General features: G+C 40.0%; 2 protein-coding genes across 3 annotated transcripts; one reads left to right on the top strand and one right to left on the bottom strand.

The window, feature by feature from the left end:
• Nucleotides 1-1,715: 1,715 nt before the first annotated feature.
• On the top strand, nucleotides 1,716-2,765 carry LOC105228058 (uncharacterized). Its single transcript, XM_011207664.3, has 3 exons — nucleotides 1,716-1,876; nucleotides 1,951-2,272; nucleotides 2,476-2,765. The coding sequence occupies exons 1-3, from the start codon at nucleotides 1,856-1,858 to the stop codon at nucleotides 2,571-2,573; spliced, it is 441 nt and encodes a 146-aa protein (XP_011205966.2). The 5' UTR covers nucleotides 1,716-1,855; the 3' UTR covers nucleotides 2,574-2,765.
• Nucleotides 2,766-3,908: 1,143 nt separating this feature from the next.
• LOC105228059 (COP9 signalosome complex subunit 7) lies at nucleotides 3,909-24,504 on the bottom strand. 2 transcript variants are annotated; one of them, XM_049450829.1, is made up of 5 exons: nucleotides 24,199-24,501; nucleotides 23,880-24,132; nucleotides 5,219-5,439; nucleotides 4,897-5,041; nucleotides 3,909-4,051 (listed from the first exon to the last, which is right to left on the bottom strand). In XM_049450829.1, exons 1-5 carry the CDS (start codon nucleotides 24,391-24,393, stop codon nucleotides 3,966-3,968), a joined length of 900 nt encoding a protein of 299 aa, XP_049306786.1. In that variant the 5' UTR covers nucleotides 24,394-24,501; the 3' UTR covers nucleotides 3,909-3,965. The 2 variants fall into 2 exon arrangements, with proteins under 2 accessions (XP_049306786.1, XP_049306785.1); XM_049450828.1 differs by lacking the exon at nucleotides 3,909-4,051 and having other exon boundaries at nucleotides 4,058-5,041; nucleotides 24,199-24,504.
• Between the last annotated feature and the right edge of the window lie 1,492 nt (nucleotides 24,505-25,996).

Raw genomic sequence — 25,996 nt, 5'->3', positions numbered from 1 at the left:
ACAAAATTAGCACTTGAACGACAGCTTCGGTTGGTTTTCTGCCAAAAGTGCTTAACCCTTGTCTATTAACGCATACCATGGTACTTAGGAATACAGTTATTAAGAATACGAATAATAGAAATATGAAAATATTGAAGATATGATTAAAATTTCCAAGCTATTGGATTGTAATACATGTATTAACCCTTGGCGCGAAATATAAGTATGAACCTAATGTATGAAAGTCTGCTGAACATAGTAGAGGGGCCGTTAGAGATTTAGATCTCAGCATTGTGTGTATGTTTCGTTCCCTTATTTTAGCTTCAGTGCGTTCACATAAGGATTGTAGCAACTCCTGTTAGAAAAATATTTTTTAAAGTCAGAAATAAATGTCGACTACTCTTATGTTCATCCTACTTACCTCAACAGGGGGCTCTAGACCTCACTCTGCCGTAAAAGTGACCTCATTCTTGTTGTACAGCTATCACAGAAGCCCAATGTTGAAGAAAAGGTGAAGAAAGCATTGGTTGTCTTATAATGTTGAAAAGGAGCCATTGGGAAGCAGTTCGGTCTCTGGCCAAGAGTTGTGCTTTGGCTTTATGAAACCGTATTTGTGTTTGTCTGGTAGATGACGCTCGGAAAAGACACTCTAGCCAAACAGCTAGAACATATTTACTTAATGCCATTACCATATTAGCACAGCTCTAGTGATGGAAAAAAGCCGAAATGAGTTGTTTCATGAATGGATCGAAAATGGAGTGGAAAGTTGGTAGCTCCAATGAGGAAAATGCGGTGAAAACATTCAGACATTCTTGATGTACTCGGACGCTAGATATATGGGTTTCGCGCAGGCTCAGCTAGCTTTGGTCAGTAACCAGGACTAATGGGGTTGCGAAAGTCTTCTGGGCTACAGCGGAACGGAAAAGGTCCATTGAGCTGATAGCCCCAACCAAGGCTCACATAGATGATAGGTGACCTACCTGAACACTGACATTGGCACTCAAAGCTCCAAAGACGAAAATGCGGTGAAAACATTCAGACACACTTTCCTGCAGTCAAGCTAAGGTTGTTTCGCATCTCGGTTGCCATACTTTTTACCTGCCCGGCGGATTGGTTGAAATTGATATTAGCCGCCTCAAAAAATTTGTTGCAGATTCTAGGCGTTTTGTCGATATGCGGCGGTATTTTTAATTCATAACCAGGAGTTCAGGGTAACACAAGCATCTCTAGCAGTCCAAAGGAAATTTTTCGTGGATTCATGAGAAATCAGCCTATTAAGCTAACCCAGCGTAACGTACATTAGTCTAATTCATGTTAATCAATCAAAGCGGTGGGTTCACGCGACCCAGCTTGCTCTTCTAAGTGTTAATAGCCGCGCCCAAGCTGCATTATCTGCCATCAATGAAACGAGATGACATTTTTTGTTTCATAAAAAATATTCTGTAATACTCGTACGAACGCTCGAATACGAGCTCCAATTTGTGCAGTCGAAAGCACTCATAAACCAATCATTTTCAGATTTATTTCAATTTTAATTAATATTTTCCGCGTTATCCACCTGAAACACCTTATTCTTGCACTTCAAATTTGCAATTTTTATGATAACAACAATAACTGGTTCGTATTGTAACTTTTTTGTTTCTCAAGACGGGAAAATCTATACTCTTGTATTGTGTATTAAGTCGCGTCCACACACACACCCATACATGTGCACACATTTACACTTGAAGCCGTGCTGTCATCTCTAATTCACGGTATAAAAGCAAAAGCCGCACTGTTTGAAGGCTTTAGTAGATACATCAAACAAACGCCGAGAGCAATAACAACGTCAAACACATCAGAAAGCCAACGAACGAACTCACAACAGCAACACACAATGCAGGGATATACGAGATTGGTGATTATTACAGAACGAACTTTAATTTAATGGGTTTCAGTTAGACAGCACCGTTGCACAATTTCGATTTACAGTTAACTTTGGCGCTACCGTTGTTGATGCTAGCGGGTGCAGTCACGTGTGCTGGACTTAAACCCAGTCAGACGGCGAACGTCGCCAAAGGCAGCGACGCGAATGACGGTTCCTATGTGGCGGATTTAAGTGGAAGTTATGTGGCTGACAGTTCGGGACAGTATGTGGAAGACAATGCTGGTGCTTATCATCCAAACGGCGCGGAGGGGAAGTGGGTGCCCGATAGCCTGGGTGTTTATCACGACGACCTGACGTGGCGCTACGTGGCGGATGCTAGCGGTGCCTGGGCGCCCGACAACAGTGGTAGTTATGATCCGGCGCTAGGTGAGTGATAGCGAACGGCGAAAGTTTCCGTTTAAAGCGGCTATGTAGTAGTGCCAATAAAATTAGCATCGTATGTGTGTACATGTGTATGTGTGTGTGGTGTGTGGTAGGTGCTTGATGGCAGCTGTAAATTTGTATTTTTCGAGAGTTAAAGTGGAAATTGTTGAAACTTTATGCTGCGCTTTCTGTTTTATATATTTTAGAGATGCAAGGTGTCTATCATGCGGACGGGTCCGGCGTTTACAAGGTAGATAATACCGGCGCGTATTCGAAGGAATATGAGAAGATCGCTGGCAATTAAAACTGGTCGAATTATTCTGCTTTTTTGGGGAAGTTTTCAAAGAGCAACCAATGATGTTCCACAACTGCCTTTAGAAAATATTCAAATATTGCATGTAAAGTCTAATCTTAATAAAATTTTATATATATGTATGTGTTCATATTCACCTACACGAATTCAAACAAACGACAAATTATTTATTTCTAAACAAAACCAAGGTGTTGTTGTTGTTCTTGTTGTAACGATTATCCAGGCCATGCTTGGGGTGAAGCTATAAGTAGCTCTCACTGAAGTCACTTCAAAACACAGAAGTCACTACAAAACTACAATTCTCGCCACAGTCGGCTCTGCAATACCGGAATCGACCCGGCTTTTATTCCACCAAGGGCCGTTGTTTCCAAGTTCTACTTTGTTTGTATCGGTAAGTAATACAAAGTTTGTCCGGAAAGTAATAGGACTGATTTTCTTCCGCCGCGACTGTACTTCGGAGCATGAGCGCTAGGATGTTCCTAGCTAACGAACCATCGGCTGGTCAGTTGTCTTCAAGCATCTGGAGAGTCAGGACAAACATTTTCGCGTGACGTGTTTCTGTGAGTGGTGCAAGCCGAAAATGCAGCGTTCGCTAGAGCAGAGCTACGCGATTAAATTATGTGTGAAACTCGGTACTCCAGATGTTGCTTTAGCATGAAGTGGTGTGTTTCGGTGGCACTAGGCCTTTCTGGAGAGCCGGCAAGAGGTGTTTTGACATCAAAGGCATCGTCCACCATGCATTTTTTTCTCCTGGTCAAACCGTCAACGCCAAGTTTTAGGTGGAAGTTCTCAAGAGACTCAAACGAAGGGTCAATCAGGTCCGACGGCCGATTGGAAGTTGCACCACGAGAACGCCCCAGCTCACACCGACTTGATGTGGCCCTCCGGACTTTTTTTTCCTTGCCTGAAAAGGCCGATGAAATCCAAGCATTTTGAGGCGATAGGCACCTCAGCTCTCAAGGCTATTCCGTAAAATGCCTTCCGTGGCGCCTTCAATGCTTGGAAATCGAGCTGGCAGCGCTGCGTCGACGTAGAAGTGGCCTATTTTGAAAGTCTTATTACTTTCCGGACAATCCCTGTAAAACCACTGTGTTCTGTTTGCAACCTTGCTTTGTACAATTAAAACGACTTTTTTTAAATTCAGTAATTTTTATTTCTTTTTTATTGATTACATATTAATATTGAATGAAATAAGCAAATCTGCACCAATGTGTGAGTATAGTAGAACAGCAGGAGTTTACTTGAATGGGGAATTGTTTAACGCACGCCGTTGGATAGATGATTCTGTGCACATATTCCATGCGTTAGTTACGCCAATGAATTGAATTAGATATATAGTGTTGCATTAGGGTGGTGTGTGCAAGTGTTTAACGGTAAATGACTTCAATTCAAGTAGTTCATGCTGCCAGATGGTGCCTCGGGTTTTTTCGCCGGATTTGTGCGATGACTGGCGCCGTACTGTAGCACGTCTGCATTGTGAGGGTGTATTGGTGAGTCGTGAAGGATGTGCGAAACCGAAAAATAAATAAAAGCAAAAGTTAAATTAGACTTAAATACATTGCACAGAGTAAGTTAGTACATAAGAGGCAACACAATTTGCATTTTAGCTTTACTAGCTTTGCTAGTTTAGCGTTAAGGAATTTGCCAATGCGTTACACGGAACAGTTTATTTAACCACAAAGTTTAGGTTCATTTAAATAAAGTTCAGCTAAGACTTAAAAAATCACACTAAATCTTAAGCCACTACAAAAATGCGTGAGTCGTGAGTGTGTAAGAAGCAAGCGAGGTAAGAGCGCGCGCAAAGGAAATGAAAATGAACGTAATCACCGCACGGCTAGGTAAACAATTAAAAACTTTCTACCATCAGCATAACAAAATTAAAATGAAGCCGCTTAATTAAATGAAACTGTGTGACGTGCTGCTGTCAAGCCATCCCCCAGGTTGTCTCCATGCACGCGCTACAACCTGTCTAGTCGTCTCGAAGGCTCTTGTCAAGCCATTAAATGAAGCTGGTGCACACAATTGACGAACGCTTGACCGTTAGGCGAACAAGTTGTTAGTATGGCAAAAAGTTGAATTTGACGAAAGCTTGTTGTGCTGCCCCTTCTCGGCAACAGCAGCATAAGCGACTGCCAAACCTATTCCCTGTCAAAACTTTGTGTGAATGCTTTTAACCACGTGCTGGTGAGGGAGCTCGTGCTTGCAGCCGCCATGGTAACATTGGCAACTCCTCTCTCGCCATCACCATCCCCATCGACGGCGGCAGCGCTGCCAACTGCATCTGTGGACGTTGTGGCCTTGCCTGTTAACTTACCCATGGGTGCGTGATGAAGACGTGAACCTTTCGTCTTGAAGGGCTTCCGACGCAGATCCAAGCTGGATGATTCGCGCGTATCGATTTGCATAGAATCATCGTTGTCGCTGATTTGTGTCTTCAAAACTTTCTTCAAATTAATTATCTGCAAATAAAATAACAAAACGCGGCTACAGTGAGTGAGGGCAGTAAGTTAAATTCGTGTGATTCGCTTTGTATTTGCATGAATGCTTGCATAATTTACATAAACTCAAGGCAAATAAAAAGATTTGTTAATAATTTCGTAAAATAAGAATGTTTTGGCTTTGGCGCGCGTACTTACCTCCTGTTCGATGTGGTCCTTGTTCTTCAGACCGCGTGCCTTCTCCGAGTTGGCGCGTGTTATCTGCATGTCAATGCAATTGGAAATGGCATCGCACGACTCCACCCACTGCGATAGGGTTTGGGCGATCTTGGAGGTATAGCCAGGTGGTATGTCACGGCCTTGAGCATAATCGATTTCGAGAAAACGATTATTTTGGAAAAGTTTGCCGTGTATAATATCTATGCGGGATAGCAAAAAAATTATAATAAATTAGCTGTGTTATAATTATATTATTATTTTAAATTTATTATATCAGGTGAGTATGCCAAAAACCCTATCTGTTGTGGACAGATCTTCTGTATAACAGATAATATTGGGTAGTCGAAAAACTCTTTTCGTATTTTGTTAATACATATATGTTGAGTTGTTTATTATTATAAATATAAAAAATAAATTGCAAATTGATTAGAAATACGAAAATACTTTTTCGACTACCCAATATTGTTAACATATTTCGGAAGTCCAGAAAAGCGAACTTCTGGGTGTCACTCAGAAGCAAAAGTTTCAACAGAATCTATGCTTAGTAAAGCGTCTAAGGGTAAGTTCGAGGTGAGGAAGAAACATCCACACACTTTCTTCTCCATTTTCCAGAGTTTAATGAAACATCTCAGTAGTCTACCCTTCGAGGAACGAACTTTGTTCGTCTGAACAAATGTATGATAGGTCGATTTGTAAGGGACTTATGGTCTATAGTTTCAGGTAACAAAACCAACCGGAGTTCTAAGCCCCTTTACGATCGATCTCTTAACCTAACCTACTAAACGGCTAACTCTTCTGAACTCTTACACCAGCACACCAGCGCATCCTTTTTCTTCTTCCTCTTAGTCATGGCCATGCCACTTTAAGTCATGTGACAGAAGGTCAGCACCGCCCCTGTTGTTGAAATTAATGATGAATAGCTTCAAAGTTGCCATAACCGTCGCAGCGCAGAGCGGAGGAGCTTTCCCTACGTTTGCAGCGGAGTGATGAGTGAAAACAAAGGCTGCAAAGCTTGAATTTGAGTACGCGCCGTGGGCAATGGGTTTAAAACAGGATCATTGCTCGCTGTCGCTCAAGAGATTTATCACTGAGTGCATGCTGCGCTGTGTAATATGGATTATGGCGGTGGTGCAGTAGTGCAAACAGTCACAAGGTTTTTGATATTTAGATGAAAATAGTGCCTCGTTTCTTGCAAAACGCTTTAGCAAATTATTGAAATATTAAATTTTATGAGAACTTTGACAGTTTGCTTGCTTGGCTTCTTAAGTGCGTCTCCTCGAATGTGGAGTTCGACGGGCGATTTACAGCTCTTTAAGAACACTGTTGCCTACATTTCGGCGCATTTATATAAATGTTGAGACTGATAATCGGTAGGATAACCTCACTAAGTTTCATTGCTGCTTAAAGTTATAGACTTTCCAGGTGGAGCTCCTACCGTTTCTAGGTCCTCCAACATTTCATGAGCGTAATTCATTTTATTCTATGAATTTCAAAATTTCTTTCAAATCGAAATTTCGTGGCAAAACCAGATTTCGTATTGCGTTAACAGTTGCTAAAGGCAATACAAAAACGGTAAATGTTATTTAGCAAATAGTCAAGTGTAGGCATTTCAGGATTATTTAGAGCGTGAATTTCGTGCGGGAGAACAATACTTTTTCACTGCTTTACTTTTAATGGAATATGAACTTAATTTGTAACAGCACAGCCAAGGAAATTAGTTTTCGTGGAGGTTTCGTGAAACAAAGTTCATTTTTACGTATTTTTGCTAAGTCTACTCGTACTATTTACTGGGTGTGTGAAATGTAAGAAAATCATTAAGTATTTTTCTTTTAGCTTTTTGACCACTTTGGTGCTCCAACTTTAAGACCGACTAAAGTTCCCCCCAACTCCAGCGAAATAAAGTTTGCGAAAACAGAGAGCAGGAAATGCGGCAAGCAGCTGGTAAGCAATGGCCAGCTTAAGCTCACTTGTAGCGCTTAATATCGGCTTCGAGCAACAAATGAATTCAGCGACAACAACAATGTCAGCAACATTGAGTTAAGTCATAACACGAACAGTGCAACAGCATTGCCAAATAAATGCACAAAAACAACAATTGCTACGAAACGGCGCTGTTTCGGCTTCACCACGGCTGAAGATGGGGAAAATACTTAATCCTCGAAGCATAAATAAATATATTTTTACCAGTGGCTGTAGCTTTCAGCACACTGTGCAGCCTGGTTTCCGAGCATCAACATGCGACAAGTTACGCCCCTGCCAACCTTGATTCCTGACTTCGCTGTGCGCACGGACAAGTCAAGCGGCTTTAAGTATTACCGTATTAGCAGCGACGGCTTAGAAAATTCCGAGCGTCAAACGATGCTGCAGGTCCTTAGCGCCGGCCCAGTGACTCATTTACGAAATTTGCTAACGAATTTATGCAGGAATGAGCGGAATAACGGTATTATGTATAACAATTGCATGTTTTTGCGAATTTGCATTGTTTATTAAAGCTCTTGCCATTTCGGCACTATTTCGTTTATTTACATAAAAAGCAAATAATTCAGATCTGAAATATGTGCAAGCGCTGGCCTTCAAAACTGAAATAAATATGTATGTGTGTATAGCAAAACATTTGCTTAATCCAGCGCTGCTTCAGAGTGGGGGATGAGGGGGATGTTCGTAACTCGGCTCTGGATATGTGTGTGTGTGTGCCACAATTTGCGTGAAATCGTTGAGCTGTAAGCCAACTTCCGACGCTCGTAGATTTATTGCTACAAAGTTAATTGCCACCAAATGCATACATATGTACATACATGCATGCATATGTACATCATACGGCTTTTGAATAGCCAAAAAGCAATGAAATTTCAAATGCTACAATTAAAAAATATTGAATGCCATAAATATTTTAAAAGTTGCGGTTGTTAGCAGTAAAAAAATGCGACTGAGCTTTTTGAGAGCTTTTTAAGTTTATTAAATTGTAGAAAACAAAATTATTGTTCTAAGGACAGGTTCTATCAGGAAAGGATTTTTTCGCAAAAGGAATTGGGGATTTCGGTATCTGGGAGGTTGAATTGTTGTAATTCGATTTTGACAATTTTTGGTCATTAGGTGGCACATCTTCAAGATTTCGATGCACTCATTAGTACTTGATTTGTATACTGGAAAGTGAAAATCAGATGAAATTTAAAATTTTCTTATATGGAAAGTAGACGAAATTTCATCCATTTTCGAACTGTGACATAAAAATATCAAAATAATATTTTGTACAAATTTGGTTGAAATTGGACGGACAGGTCCTGAGATATGGGTTTTCATCCAAGTATGGGCGGTACCACGTCCATTGTCCAATTTTGATATGAAGTCTATAAAGCTTGTTTGTGTCATCACGGGTGCAAAAATTAGCCTCTTTGACGCTTTTATTTATTGAATTAACGCACTTTAAGTAGTTTTCATCATAACCGTTATATGGGAAATGGTCGGAAATTGCTCTCTAAAGCACATGATCTCAATGACCACCAAATTTGACAATCAGCTATTACTTAATTCGTTTGTAGATCCTCACAACGACATGCAGCAAACGAAACTGAAGCGACTGAAGTCACTGTGACTGGATGACAAACCCACACACACCCTCAAACACATATCCACTTTTCACAGGAAATCAATGTGGGAAAGCGTAAGAAATTTCAATTTTCTAAATTACTTGCAGATTTCCTTAAATAACACGCCACAACCGTTAATTTTCGGGCAGGAGTAGCCAAATGAGGCGATTGAAAAGTAATTGAGAAAAACTGTAAACGAAATATTTGGTTGTGCGTTGTGGGTGGTGGAGGCGAAGAAAAAATTTGTTGAAAAGTGTTATTTGCACTTAATACACAAACTTTCTGCGTGCACTGCAGCAAAGAAGTTTTAAGTGTCCGACCGAAGGGAAAAGTGCCAAGCGAAAACACGAAAGCAGCAGGCGAAGAAAAGCGCAAAAAAACTACTTAATGTTACGAGCGCGTGAATGCCTCATTGAGCAAAGCTGTAAAGCAAACTGTGTAAAATGGCAAATTGCTCAAAAATGCGCATTTAAAAATTGCCAAAACGGATGCAATGAAAAGGCGATTTCTTTGCATTTTGTTGTTGTGCTATCGAAGTTGCCAGCGTTGTCAACATGATTGAATGATTTTTAATTAAAAGTGCAGCGCGGAAAAATGTGTGCAAAACGCGCTGAATGCAGGCAACTTAACGCTCAATTAACTATTAATTTGAAAGAGCGAACGGTTTCACAGCTGGCAGGTTTGCGACGCATAACGCAGCTGGCCAGCGTTTCATTTACCGTTAGCGTTGCTTGCGGAAGTGTGACTAATTCGAGGGAAGGGTTGAAGAAGAAACGGAAATTTATGCGCAATTGTGTGAGATTCATGTGTTTTTTGTGGAAATATTTTTGCAAACGCTGCTTAGAGAGGCCGTAGCTTGGTTAAAGTTAGAATTTCAGCTTTCTGCAAACGCGTGTTTACGCTTGATGGAAGCACGCGAAAATTGATTTAAGTCAAAATTTCAGCTTGAAAATGAAACATATCGGAAATCGTAATAGAAGAGGACTATATGACAGTAGCAACGCCCTCTCTCATCGAACGACAAAACTTATTAAACAACCTGGTATATACATATGTACACTTTACATAGCGACTTCATTAAAGTGCTCTACTCGAAGTGTTTCATCTGTCATTCTTTGCTGCATGCTCAGATCAAACTGAACTAGATTGGTATAAAACGAACGAAGGAAACGCAAACTCTTTTGCCATAAAAGTGGAAGTGACAGCTTTGCACTGAGGTAATTTGCCATAAAAGCTGTAAAAAATGCTTGATGTTGTTGTATAGCAAAAGACGGATTTTTTCATGCATATGTGTGTGTTAGTAAGCGTAATCTATATAAATGAGCACTAAATACCCAGCAGGAAATGCGCAACGGAATTGCAACCCTAAGCAATGAGGTTGACAAAATGTTGCAAGCAAGACTGTATGCAATATGGTAAGAGTGCTACCAATTCGCACTCGTTGCAAAATTTTGATGCACTATCGGCGGACCTTTATAATCTTGCTAGAAAGCTTCATCTTTGCGCTCGTTTGCTCGTACTCACGAGTCCTTGGTTACAGTCTTATGATACTTGAGCCATATCTGCTTCGTTGCAGTTGATATTTGATCGTACCCAGCGGACATGTTATTAACGTCACATTGGATTCATCTAAAAAGGATCGTTGTTTAGTCAACTCATCATCTCCGATAGGAGTAACCGATAACGTTCCTGTGGTAAATTAAGGAAAAGTGGAGCTGAGTTGTCAGTGAGCTTAAGAAGACTTTCTGCAATAGTTTACCACGCTAGAATTAATAGATGGCGTGGACAAAGTCAGCAGTGCTGCCTGGCTATTCGTGTATATGGATGCCTCCTGTACCTTCCCTTAGTTATTCAATAGTGCACCACAGGCCCTCTCAATACCCAATACTTCTGCTGGGTACACGTTGGCTGAGCTTGGCAAGCCCCTACTCCTTTTGAACCCGTCGATATAGACTCTCTCCTAAACCTTCTCTCAATTCCCGTCTAGAGTGTGTCCTTACTCGGAAGTGATATCCTCCTTGCGAAGATAAAGTCTGATTACTTATGTTTAGGTGCTTCAGGATGGCTCTATGTCCATAATCTTTCCTATTAAAACCTCCTTACTCCAGTATTCTTATTGCAGAACTTGGTGCTACTTTCCGAGTAAATACTTCTATGAGCAGCTGGTGCGGAACAAGGCTTAGTGGCCACGGGAACCGTTGCAAAAATTTGTATAATTCACCGTTAAACTTTCCTACAGGTACATAAGCGCCAGTGGGACTCGCTGCAGGATACAAAAGCGTACATTTGTATGTTTGTATTTATAAGCAACTGCGCATGCATATGACTTATAATCAATCAAACTTGACGTACTTTCATGTAAAACCGCACAACAACTTTGTTGTGTATGGAAGTACACACACAACAGCTTCCAAAAAAACATGCATCACAATAATTTGTGCCCTACATACACACATGCATACATCTATGTAAACATATTTTATGTATTAACGAGTGAATTCAGACTCTTTGCATATCTTCAGGGGCAAAAGCAGCTAGTGGGCAATGACAGCTCATGTGCTTCCTGTCAACACAAACAACACGAAGTACGAAGTAATCAGCACGAGCAAATATGTGGGCAAACGCGTTTATTCACACACACACTCACACATACCGCATAATGTTGTTAATGCGTCAGTGTATTTCCACTTTAACGGATGCCTAATGTGCACGTGTGAAAATCATATGCGCATGCATGACTATACAAAAACAACAACACAACCGGGCATATCAATGACGCTCCGTTAGTTGGTTGCAAGCGAATTCAGCTGCACAAACAACAACGACAAATACTTGTTGATATTGTTAAGGAGTGAAAGGAACGGAAGGAGGGGAGGGTAAGCGTATTGCAGGTGATCAACAGTATTATGTAATGTGTTGGCTTGTATTAATACACAAATAACGGTTATGTGACAAGTGGCATTACTAGTGAGTAGTATCGAAATATATATGTATATATGTATATGTGCACGATTTTGAGCCCTTTAATATGCTTGCGGGTATAAGTAGTCTTTGCGCCATTGCTGTTGTTGCGTTACCATTTGCAACAACCAAGTATATAATGATGCTGGCTTAAACTTTGCGTCACAAACGGACGAGGCTTCAATTGTGAACTTGAGCGCACTTAGTAGAAATCTTCAAAAGAAGATAATAGTAAAAGATTTTTGACTCAAATGGAGTCTGCTGAAACTAATAGCTGGTAGCCACCACAAACCAATGGCACATCCCGTTAGTTTGAAGACAAAGGCTTACCGAAAATATTCTTACCAAACGCAAAGCTTTTGAACCACTTTGTAAGCAAAGCGTCTCAGCGAGAGAGCGAGAGAGATTTGCAACTCGAGAGATAGAACTCAAAAATGTAACGAAAATATGAGCTTTTGGAGCTTTCATTAGTCGTGAAAGCTTTTTGTCGCTGGTTCGTCAAATCGTATAATAAATGAAAAAGCTCCGCTCTGAGCTTTCATTATTCGTGAAAGCTTTATCTCGGTAGTTCATCAAATCGTATAATAAATATTTGCGAAAAAGCTTCGCTCCGAATTTTTCAAAATCTTTGAATTTTAGTGAAAGAGCAAGAAAAACACATAACCTCAGTTGCACCGAAACTATGTTACCCTTCACAAATCCAACTCTCTTTACACGAAATTTCCATCGTTCAATTTGTATGACAGCTATATGCTGTAGTGATCCGATCTGAGCGATTTTTTCGGAGTTTGCACCATTGTCTCAGGTAGTAACCCACACCAAATTTCGCGAAGATGCACAAATGAAAAAGTTTTCCATACATACGCTTCATTCCGATCCTTCAGTTTGTATGACAGCTATATGCTATAGTGGTGCGATATTGGCGGTTCTGACCAATGAGAGGCTTCTTGGGGAGAGAAGAACGTATGTGAAATTTCAAATCGATATCTCCAAAACAGGAGGACTAGTTCGCCTATATACAAATAGACATCCCGGTTTTGGCTAAATGTGCTCAGCTCGTCCCGCTGATCATTTAGATATGTATTTTATAGGGTCTTCGACGTTTTCTTCTGGATATTTCAAACTTCGTCGCAAACTTAATAATCATAATCGGTTCAGGGTATAATAATTATATGAGGTATCTCGTTTTGTATTTCAGTGTTTTCAGTTGTGCTAACCAGAATAACTTTCTAGCTGCGCTACAAGGGGGATATAATCTTTTCCGCACACCAAAGAAATATCCTTAAAACTAACAAAAAGAAAAGTTGAATGGAGCGTTGCAAACTCCAAGAAAGAATGTAATTTTGGTTAGTCTTACAATCAAGTGAATGCACAAGCATTTATGTATGCAAATGTCAAGCACTGCAGTCCGTCTAAAAAGTGGTCGTTGTGGGGCAACAAATCGACTAAGTTTAAATGCCACACGGAAAAGGATGTGAAAGGAAGCGCCAGCTACTGGCAGCGACAACAGTCGGACAAAAAGGCAATTGCGGTGCGGGGAACAGCATGTAAGGAAACCGCAAAGTGGCGAGCAGAGCTTAAGCGAAGTGCCGACATTTCGGGCGAGTGAGTGGCTTCATAGAAATACGCACTTAAATATTTTTACTTTAGCATTATGAAATGCACTTGTTATTTGCATTTCCACGCACTTTGCTTTTAGTATTACCGTTGTCGGTGGAGACTTGTGAAAATCTTGGAAGTGCTACCAACTAGGTGGCGAGTCAATAATAAGCTTTACTCGCTGTGCAAATTTTCAGAACTGCAAATATAAAGTGTTCGTCTTTTCAACGCTTTAAAATGAAAAAACAAAATAACTGCACTCGAGTTCTGTCAATCCGCTTGCTCAACACACGTTGGCTTCCATTTAAAGGCCGACACAGCGCTGTCAAATAAACAGTTACGCGTAAGCATATTGCCATTGCAGCATCGATTTTTGCTTTTTAATTTCCCTTAAGAGTGACAGTATTTTATATCGCTGATGCTGCGCGCATTGCCTTTGCACTTCGCTGTTGGCTGCAACGATATGCCGCCGCTGTGGTGCATGCCAGCGCGCAATTTCAGCGCTCTGCCTCATTATTTCTCCGTTTAACACGGCCATACATACCCACACACGCGCATACATACACACGTTCATATAGACACATATATTAATGGGTGTATCTAAAGAAACCGAATGTCGGTGGCGTGCTCTGCAGCTCATGCCACGTCGCTACCTTCCCTGGCGTGAACGTGAAAAATCACTTTCACGTGTGTGCGTGTTTTTTGCGTTGCACACGCGACGTGGCACTCAAGCGCAACCGCAGAAAACATAAGAATATTTTTCACGAAAACACAAACAGCAAAAATTGCAACAACCTGCAAGACATGCAACGCAGAATATGTTGCTGAATGCTGCCGAAAGTGCAGTGTAAAGAGGCAGAGTGAGGTGCAAGTGCCGCAAAATACAATGAAGTTCGAGGTTTTGGCGTCAACATGCGGCAATACATGTGCCCAGAGGGTTGCAAGATATTTTTGCCTGAACTTACTTGCATAAGGATGCAAATTTTTTTACTTCATCAATTATTAGTGGTGGCAAAATAGATGCAAATTTAATAAAGAAAGTGCACGCAAGTAAAATACCGTTTTTGAATTATACCCAAGTCAGCTGTTTAATATTAGGTACGCAAAAGCTCTTGTCGTATTTCTGATACAGCAGCATTGATACATAATTTTGCTGAAACCACGTCTCACTCCATTATCTAGTCTGGACTCATCCGTACAGATGTTTATCCCTGCGTCTCGGTTCACTTCGCCCCTCTCCCACTATTTTCTGGAAGGAAAGGCAATATTGGGAACTGAACGTCAAAAAATTGGCTTCGGTCAACCGTTAATTTAGTTGAATGGATATGAATGGGGACGGCAGAAACTTGTTTGGGAAGAAAAATATTTAAAAAAAAGAAAAAATAATTTCTTTTTTTGAAAGAAGAGTATTTTTCAATTTTTCAACTGAATAATATTTAAATTTACTTGCTAGTCTTCCAGGTCTTCAGGTTATTTATGCGTGTAATACTCGTTTATGGTAAGTATATTTTAACCAAAAAGAATTTCATTCGAATTTTCCATGAGCAGCTCAGCTACTCACAAGCTTATACTTTTAACATACGAGTATACATGTACATATCTATCAAGTAAACTTGTGTGTATGCATATGTGCTTCATGTTCAACGAAGTGTATGAATACTCGTGTTAACACACACATACACACGCACACCTGTGCAATAAGTTTTTGCGAAAATGTCAACAGCATTGCAATTACCTGCCGCTTCAAGCACTGTCCCTTCACTTTCTTATTCTAATACTTGCTCCTCTCTGCAAAAGCTCCTTCCTTCCCTCCTAAATTACGCTTTGCATGTGTCAGTATGCATGTATGTGTATGCGAAATCACAATGATTTGTTTAAAATCATATTAGAAAACTTTACGAACTCTCGAATGCCAAAGCGAGACTCACAGCTTCAAGGGTGCTGCCACATGGCTACAAGTTTATTACAAATCTGCCAATCTGCCAGTGCTGCAGCGCACGTGTGCCAAGTCATAACATAAAGAAATTGCTAAAATACATATTACATTACTCAGACACACGCATAAAAGCACGCAAACATACACACGTAAAGGTATAAAATAAAGCTTTAGCCAGTTGTTACTATTAAAATATTCGTCTCCTGTGAGGAGAGGAGTTCACTGAATTCAACTATTTACAAGAATATGTATATACAAACGTATTTGTATATGTATATATGTAAATATATACATGTATCTAAACATATGCATAGCAAAGCACTGTTGCGCATACGCACCGGCTTGCCGTAAAGTACTGACTCCCCTCTCAGAAGCACCAACTGCTTACGAACACACTTGTTGTTGTTGTTGCACACTGCTGCAGTGACATTAAAAATAAAGTTCCAATGCTGCAACAAACAAGCACTTATGATGAATGCTGACACATACATAAATTGCAAATGTGAAAAAATAAACTGTGTTGGCGACACTGACGACGTTGAAGGTGGGTGCAAGCTTTCTTCGCAAAACTAGCAATTAATTGGCATGCTTCTAAAAAGAGAGCGAGCAATCAAAACCAATTAAATTTCCAACGCATGTGCGGCATTCAGTAGAGTCGTCAAAGGAGTTTTCTTCAACTCTGCGAATGCGTTGGCGTCTTTGATTAGTCAAACAGCTTTTTCGTTTGATTATTCCTGACTTGAGCATGATATAGGTCCTTTCCATCCAAGCGTATATTATATATTTAAAGCTCGATTTTACTTACTTCGTGCTTTACATAATGTTTTCAAGGGAGCCTTAAAAAATCAATTAAAAAAAATTAGAACAAGTAAGAAAAAGTTAAGTTCGGGTGTAACCAATCATTTCTTACTGATGCAACTTGTCAGACTCATAGCCAGGAAAATACTTTCAGGTGTACAAGGTTTGTAAGTTATATGGGGTCTAAGGCAAATTTCCACACGATATCTCAAATATATTCTCAATTTTATTAAAATAACTCATGTATTGGTTAGTCGAAAAAGTCTTTTCGTATTTTTAATCTTACTTCAACTTATTTTTAGATTTCGTTTAGCGGTACTATTTTAAATGATGACCCAACTCTCGCTAAGCCTTTTGTCAAATCCAATAGCTTTACCGGTCCAAAATATTCCAACTAAATTCTATGAAGATAATCCAATCTTTCCAGTCTCTAAGCTGTGTGAACTGACTTTCAGTTATGATTTTTCTTAGCACTCTGCAACACAGGATTTTCGATACGTTTGCGAGAGCTAATTTAAGTCTTCCGCGTGCAGTAGACCGTTAGTTCATAATAAGTCTATGAATGAGTTGAATTTTCGCCAAATAATCTTTTTTGTTGCGATTCTCTCTCTGCCAGAAGCCTAAATCAAAGTGATTTATTACAATCGACATATTTTTGTTTATCGTCTGTCTACAACGCGGTGGAGGCGGGCGGCCTGATGATGCTGGGCTCATTGAGATGTTCTTGAAAATTAATGAACGAACTTGCTCCACATCAAACGGAAATATTCATTAAAACAACAAATCCGTATTCCATTTGAGTAATCCTTAAAATGGGGAAACAAAAAAAAGGGAATTCCAAGTGAATTAAAAACAAATAAGTGCGCGTCAAGCTCGAGATCCGCCACCAAAATGTATATACAGAATGAGACCAGTGAAATGTAATTATCTTTTTAATTGTTTTACTGGGGAGCCCAAAGCACCCAAAGCACGGAATATAAGTGCTACTTATGTAAATGTGATGAAATTAGAAGACTGTTTTGAAGAGCCTGAGCTCAGAAGACCAAAACTCCTTAATTTATTGTAATAAAGACAAATAAGAAGAAAAGAAAGCAGGAGATGGATAGACAGATAGATGGCTGAAGTTTGTTATGGTTAGCAACAAAGCGTTGAATGCAAACACCAGCTTCTGTATGCGGCCGCCATTCAAAATACTCCTACCACAAACCTACGAGCGGCAAAGACCGTATTGATGATTGTAAGCTGGCTATATAAATTAGCCGGAAGCGCACTGCCAACTCATCAAACGCACAACAAAGGATCGAATGCTGCGTAGAGACTAGGTAAAACCGCGCCGAGAAGATTGGGAACGAGGTGGAGTGGCTAGAGGACGCCACACCGGTGGAGAATAAAATATTTGCGGACAACAGTGGCGGCAGCGGAACGAATAAGGGTCCGCAGCAACGAGCCAAGCTCAGAAGAATGCGAAGCAGCAGAAGAGTGTAGGGAGTTTTATAAGCAAAGTAAGGAGGCGAAAAGTAAACAAAGAATGGCGCGGGCAGAACGACTGCACGATTGGGAAACGAACGAGAGCACAGACGGCAATTGCGGCAGCTGCGAGTGAGAGTTCAGCTAATTTCTGTGTCAGCGACAGGCCTGTACCGGCTAATACGACTATTCAGCGTCAGCGCGCGCACGCACGCACGCACGCAATCACGACGCAATGTTATGCATACTTGAAGGCAGAATCAAAGTCGCGTTGAGTGGTGTCAGCGGCGGCAATATTTATGCGAATTGGTGAATGGTGGTGGTGTGAGGGAGCGGCTACGCTGGCTGCAGCCGCAGTAGGCAAATAAATCAAATGGAAAATATTTGCGGAGTAGGGCAAACGAGCAAAAAAAAGTGAAATTAAGGATACACCTGAAGGCGAAAAAGCCAGCAAAATTAGATTCAAGGTAGGCGCGCGAAAGCATGCTACGCAAGGAATGCCACAGCGAAAGCAAAAGTGAGTGTGAGTGGAGGCCAATTGAGGCTGTGCGAGGGGTGTCGGCTGTCGGTAGTCGACAGGTCGCGTTGGTGTTGACAGTAAATAAAAGATGAGCTTTGCATGACTCGCAGCCAAACAAATGTAAATGTGTTAGCAGGACTGCAGACAGACGGTGGCGACGCATTAAGCATTCAACTGTCAGCTTGCTAATGAAATGCGTATTAAATTTAATTGCAAAGCTTATTTATTTCTGTTTTTTGACGCTGCTTTGCTTGCTTGCTTGTTTATTCATTGAAAACTTATACCTATCAACGGCGATCAGCCCGCGCGCGAATCAGAGGAGATAAGTGCAAATGGAGCACCGAAGGAGTACGCCGTGGTTGTGAGTTGTGATGAAGATTGATTTGGAACCGTTAGGCAGTCAATACGCACACTCACGCTCGGCCGGCGCATATTTCAAGCAGAATAAACGGAAATTTTCGTTGACAGTTGATTAATTACATAAAGCCAAGTAATAAAAATTAAAAAAAAGGAAAAAAGTGTGTGGTGGGCATAATTGTAGTCAATGACACGTTTGAAGGTGTTTACGGAAGATTTCAATGCTTGGGTGGGTAATTAATTAAATTTAAACGAAAAGCTTGCGGTTTGGCATTAGAAGCGCCGCTAGGGGAGGGGAAATTCAAACGCTTTTAATATTTGCTTGGAAAGCATTAATAATTTGTGGCAGCATTATTTATTTACACAAAGCAATAATAATCTTATGCAATCGCTTCATTTTTTTTATTGGCAGTCACAAACTAAGCCAAGACAAGTCAAGCGCCAAAGTCAACAAACCGCTCTTCAATTACTTTGAACGCGCTGCGCAAACAAACAACAAAAACACAAATTAAGCAAAGCAAAGCACGAGTAACTGTTTGTATTGCCACAATAAAATAAAGCCAAACACACGCACTTTGTTGCAACATCAAAGCAAATGTAGCGTAAATATGTAAACACATACAGACACACATACACATGCACACACTTTTATTTTAGTTACAGCGAGCGTGCAATAAGCCAAGTAGCTAAGTCAGCAGCTCAAATGATTATTTGGCTTTGGGAATTTCTATGTTTGTGTAGCTGCAACTGCCATATATTATACACATGCTTATACATATGTATGTATGTATGGCTGTATGTTTATGGGCTAACATTAGCTTAACTGTATATGTAAACAATCCAAAATTCATATCGCACACATACACACACACGCAACCGAGAGGCGAACATGCGTAAAGTAATAAACCAAAACAAAATATACAAGTTCTTAGAAGAAGCGCCCGCAGTGCCGCGAGTTGGTTGAACAGCAAACCTCAATGAAGTCAGAGATCAAAAATTACAACAAACTTAAGGAATTTGCGGAAGCTAACTCAATTGAAAAGCGTGGAATGGTGGAAAAGTATGAAAAAGGTATGCTAATCCCTGTTATACAATAAGGAGTCAACAATATGTTGTTGTTGTTGTTGTAACGGTTATCTAAACCCCGTTTGGGTGGTGAGGTTCAGTTTGGTTGTCGTTAAAGTCATCTAAAGGTAGGCCCACGAAGGCTCTGGTTGGTTGTTAACGAATCATCTAACGGTAAGTCCAGGAAGCGTGTTTTATCATGGGGGCCGGACTATGGATAGAGGGCTGTTAGATGAGTGTGGTTTGCTGGGCATGCAAAGAGGTTGGTTAGAGTTATGCAGGGACACGTTGCATGGTGGACATATACATATTTGATATGTCGAAGTCGATTCTGGATAAGTTAGAGTTTAACTCGCTACAATTTCCAGAACGAAGTTTCGTAAAGGTCACTGGCGGCAAATCGAGCTCGTTGTCTGTAATTGGTGGTGGTTGGACTCCAAGTACGAGATTCACAGAGAGGGAGTCGGTGAAGGTTCTAATCGATCCACTGTGAATCGCGGTCAGTGCGTGTCTGAAGTGACTTGCTTCCGAAGTCTAGTCGGCGTACTGTTCGATGTCGTCGAATTAGTCAAGAAACGAACTCTTGATGTTCATTGGGGACGGCTCCGCTTCAAGCAGACGACTATCGCTTTGGCTTCGGCGAAAAATGACATCTCTTTGAACGGAGGATTTCGATGGGCTTCCTGTTATAGTCCGCAGTGCAGTGTTTTGACACGTCTGAAACTTCTTCGTCTGCGTTTTACTGTATTCAGGCGACCATATGGATGTGGCCAAGTTTAAGGTCGGCCGGCCAATTGCCTTGTATGTTATCAACAACGTTTCTCTGTCTTTTCCGCATGTGCTGCCGACTTCAGGATTTTGTTGCGGCTCTGTACTTTGGCAGTTATCGTGGTCGCTTGAGGAGTTAAGAAGCACAGGCTGTCGAACGTAACACCTAAAATTTTAGGATTCCTAACAGTCAGAATTTTAACGCCATCGACTGTAATGTTAAGATCCAGTCTGTACTTCTACGTCCAGTTCGTGAATAAGCTCGCTGTGGATTTAGTGGGGAAGAGTGTTAAGCTCCTTTCGGAGAAGACCCAATAATGAATTCCTGAATTCCCTTAAGTGGTTATAAGTGAATCCAGGAAGTATGCTTAAATATGTGATAAGCTTGATTTTGCTTGAGCTTGAGCATTCATCGTATTCACTCACACAGAGTATAGTCGCTTGTGCAAACTGCCGGTTCTGTGACATGGAACAGGAAATCCCACAAGCAATTTGCAGAAGCAGGCTTAAGGCCCTAGGTTCCATCTACGTGGTCAGGGATTACATCATCTCAGTAGGGCCCAGCAGGCTCCTAAAACTATTCAGGATGCTAGATCTTGGTGATCATATGTGATATAGGAGCGGGCACAATAGACCCTAGGTCGCAGTGCAATACCTCATTATCTATCTATCTATCTATCTATGGAATTGTTTTATCCTGACGGATCATTTTATCTGTGACCTAGCTTGATTAAGAGGCTAGTATTGGTAAAAAACATTATTAAGTTCATATTTCGAACGAAAAGACAACTGTGTAATATCTAGATACAAAACTACAGACACAAACTACAAGTACATTGCAAATTTATATTATGCGGACTCTTCTTCTTTGCTGCTTTGGCCAAGTCATGCAGTAACCGTTTTTATTGCAACGCGCACTTTGTCGCACGTGTTTGCTCTTGTTTTTTGTGAATGCATTTAAAAAGCAATCAAATTGGCGGAGTTTCGGATGCAAAGCGATAGTAAACCCTTCGGATAGCAAACGGTAGCAATAACCTGCGTGTAATGCATTTTCCGAATGGACGGATCGCTCCTTCACACGCACGCACACACAAACACACACATTCGGGCTGGCACTTCGCAAGCTCAGCGAGATGAGTTATTGTCGAATATACGAGCATTGCAAAAGCTACTTTTGTTTAGTGCAAATGAATTTCCACAATGCAGATGCAACTTTCACAATAAACTCGGATTACAAAACTGATGCTGCACGAAGTGTAACAACTGCAATAATGCGCGCCGGTCAAAATTAAAATTGTACGTGAGTTGCATGCCACACAAGCGCAACGTTTCAGTGTTGTACTAAGCGAGAACAAGGAAAAGCGCATAATTCCCAGGAATTTTTTGGCGCAACCAAAGTGTAAAATTTTAATGAGAAAAATGTGTGTTGCGCGTTTTAGCAAAACCGTTTTTTTTTTTTGTTTTTTTGAAATCGTTCAATTATTTTCACTACAACACAAGGGGCGGATAATAGCACGGTTTAAGATTTATTACACTTTCGCAATACGCCAGAGTAACATTCCTTTTTTTCAATTCGAGAGTCCCAAACAAGCAAACATACTTTGATCGAAAACAACACTGTAAAATGTCAGAAATTGTCGTCAGATAATTCGAATTCCCTGTAAAGTGTCTGATGAGCAACCCCCACCAATACATATGGCACCACAGTTGCAGCAATAAATTTGCACAAAACTGCAAAACTTGCTGAGAAACTTTAACAACCGAATCTTATATGCGCCACACACAGCCGCACTGCTATGTAAATTTGCAGCAAGCCACATCAAACAAGACAGTTGTAAAAGTTTGTATGGCGGCATTAGAAGGGGGTGGCGCACAGAGTGCGCAAAAGCAATAAATTTGAGAAAGGAAGCGGTTTGAAGTATATTGCATTGGGTCGTGCGCACTTAGGGACCCAAGCAGCCTGAAGGTAGTCAGCGCAAGCGACTCTTTTGTAGCAGACAATATTGAAAGTTCTTTAACGGCTGAGAAAAGGAACAGCATATAATGACGATACAAGTGTTGAAAATGCATTTTCTACCCTGAAATTATATACGTACAAATAACTAAATATTACCACATATGTATGTCACTATGTATATAAAGGTTTGATATTGAATACCCTTCGAGGAACGATTACACACTAAATGATACTTCTTCATGCGTCCTTTTCGTCCACAAGAAGATGGTCGTTTGTCTGAACCGTCGATATCGGACCACTAAGGATATGGTAGCTGCCGATCAAAATAGTCTTTGTTTGAAAAACTTTTTTATTTGAAAGATGCTTTCACAAAATTTGGCGTGGAACTTTTCACAAGACAATGCTAAAGTTTTCGAACATAGTGTTCAGGTCAGACCAATATAGCCTATAGATACACGTCAAGAATGTTGTCTCTAAATTTAAGTCGATTGGAGCAAAATGAACACAGTTAATGTCGTTCCCATGACCTATCCGGAACGGACTCGGATTTTTATCCGGCCAAATAGGCATCATTCACCAAAATTACTTCAAAAATCTTTACTGCCGCCACAACAGTATTTTATTACCTGTTATTTGTGAAAATAAACAAGAAAAAACGTTAACTTCTGCACCGAAGCTAATATACCCTTCACAGGTGCATATCGTTTAGTAACTATGTGTTCAGTTTATATGGAAGCTATATGCTATAGTAATCCGATCTGAAAAATTTTTTCGGAGATTACATTGTTGCCCTAGAAAATAATCTATACCAAATTTTGTGAATATATCTTGTCAAATGCCAAAGTTTTTCATACAAGAACTTTTTTCCGATCGTTCAGTTTGTATGGCAGCTATATGCTATAGTAAGCCGATCCGAACGAATATATCTTGTCAAATGCAAAAGTTTTCCATACAAGAACTGTTTTCCGATCGGTCAGTTTGTATGGCAGCTATATGTTATAGTAGTCCGATATCACCAGATCCGACAAATGAGCAGCTTCTTGAAGAGAAAATGACGCTTGAAAAATTTCAAAACGATACTTTAAAAACTGAGGGACTAGTTCGTATATATACAGGCAGACGGACATGGCTAAATCGACTCAGCTCAACACACTGATCATTTATATACATACATATATACTTTATAGGGTCTCCGACGCTTTCTTCTGGGTGTTACAAGCTTCATGACAAACTTAATATACCCTGTTCAGGGTATAAAAATTAACTGGATTTTTCGAAAAAAAACGCGTCATTTCATTTGTAGTGTTCTAAAAAATGTTGTAAATTGAAATTTTGTAAAACACATTCAGTGTTATCCGGGTAATCAGATTATCTATCATTTAACATACTGATTTTTTGATTGCAGATGATCTAACGCTTAGTTTTGAGCGGCACTAAAATTCAACTGCTTTCGAAGATGCTCCAAATTAATTACTGCTGTTGCCGTATTTTTTCATATATGTCAAAATTATCATAAAATTTGTTCACCAATTAACCTTGTTTTCTAATTCTTGTTCACTAATACACTGCATGCCTAACAACTCATAAATATGCATATTTTCCGTAAGAAGTATTTTTTTACTTACCGGCATAAATTGCTTCAATTATAACATCCTCCAAATGGCGTACATTATTGATTTCTAACTCCTCCAACAACACTTCGTATGGGATGCATTTGTTTTTAATAGCCAAAGAAACAATAGTCAAATGCTGTAACTTCTTCTGCATTGTAGCGGTTAATTCTAGGTATTCGCCCGGCTGTTGACGGTATTGTTTATAAGTACCGTAAGCAAATAGATTTAGTGTATTCAAGTACTTGGAGTGAATACCATCTTTAAGCTGTAAAAATTGATAGCTTTGTATTAGCAAAGTACACAAATTTCTTTTATGTAGATTAGTATTTACCTCCTGTATGTTGGGCAATGCGAGTAGTTCGCCAAATACGTAAATAGAAGGAGCCTCCAGCACTTGGCGCACCACATCCAATAGCTGGCTGCCAATGGAGGATTTTGCGGTTGCACAATACTGCTTCAGCTGATTACGCGAGGCATCATTTGTAGTCGTGGGTTCGTCATTCTTCATTAATATATCTTGTGTCATTTTAACGTTCTTGCTTTCTTCTACTTCTTTCACAGTTAAAAAATTTTCTTAAACTTCACAAATTTACTCCGGCAAACAATGAAAACTGACAAGGCGTCTGAACAGCTGATTACAGCTGTTGATTGACAACAAATGTCAAAAGTGCTGCTGTACAGTACGAGTGGTAATTTCATAGCAGCCACAGGGTGGTATGTTCTCAAATATAGATTGAACTCATGAGATTCTTATACCATGATCAGATCGACATGTAATCACACGTTTTCGGCTGTTGAGTGATTTATCCTACTAAACTTATAAATTTATCAAGATTCTGCCATACAAAAATAATATTTCATTTGAAACTGATCCACACTAAATCTCCCGGTGCGACTCTGATTTTGGGCCAGCATTGGAAATCAGCATTGGAAATCTATTACTTTATGACAGCTGATTTAGACACTACAAAGAGAAAAAATTTAAACAATCAAATTTTTTTTAAAGCAATGAATCTAATTTCACCTGAAAATCCACTTAACAAATAAAAACATGCGTCTATTATTTGCATTATATGGAAAATATTTAAAAGAAGACGGCTTTTATTTCAATATACTATGTGACAATCTTTTGTTTTGATAAATATTAAGCGATGTGAATTCTTGAATGGCAAAAACAGCTGTTTTTTTCAACTTCCCAACGGCAGTGAGAACGGGCTGATTAGTGAATGTAATTAAATGTAATCTAATCCCTTTAAATTTTCGGTCTGAACATGGTATTAAGTAAACTTTTTAATTTCCATGTTGTTTTGAATTTCTGCTTAACTGTGCTTAGCCCAGCTACAAACCATCAAAAACTTACCAATAGATGGCGCTCGCAAGTTGTACTTCAATTTATACCGCATTTTCAATGTCATATGTTTTCATTTAAAGTTTCGGAAACATTGAATTTTCTGAAATCGGTTACAGTCTTATAGAAAAGTAAAAAATATTTGTTAAATTCAAATAAAAGGTATTTTTATTTCGTTCACTGCGCTTATGAAATATCTGGAATGTGCTTACGACAGATATTTTTTTGGAGGAAGCTTATCAGTGGGTGTCTTCACGGACGGTTCAAGTTACCAACTAATTATATAGTGAGGTGTCAAGGTTTCCGTTAATGAGGAACCAGTAGATACACTGCCTTCACTTACCGCCCTCACACACTTCAACACATATGAATCAATTGACCGCTCGTGAACCGGCAAAGCAAACTATAAAAGCTGGCCAAAGTCTGCATGCGTGCTCGACATCAAAATAGCAGCTTCTGAAGCCACATATGTACGTACATACATACATATATGTAATTGCAAAAATGCATTTACTGGCGAAATGAACCACGCTCACATTTCGCCTGTCCGCACAAGGCGTGACAAATGATGCTCGACAATGGAGGCCAAAACAAATCATATTGCTTTTGGGCCTGCAACAGTGGCCAACGAACAATTTCATGTGATTTATGGTTTACATACATACAGACAGCGGAGTAAGCACACGGCTCAATAATTGTTGACAGAATAAAAGCAGAGGCGGCCAATCGCCAGCATCATTGCATTAGAACTAAAAGAAACTGCAGTCGGAACCAACACCAG

The sequence above is a fragment of the Bactrocera dorsalis genome, chromosome 3, assembly GCF_023373825.1.
Source record: "Bactrocera dorsalis isolate Fly_Bdor chromosome 3, ASM2337382v1, whole genome shotgun sequence".
NCBI lineage: Eukaryota > Metazoa > Arthropoda > Insecta > Diptera > Tephritidae > Bactrocera > Bactrocera dorsalis.
This window is presented reverse-complemented; position numbering and strand designations above follow the sequence as displayed.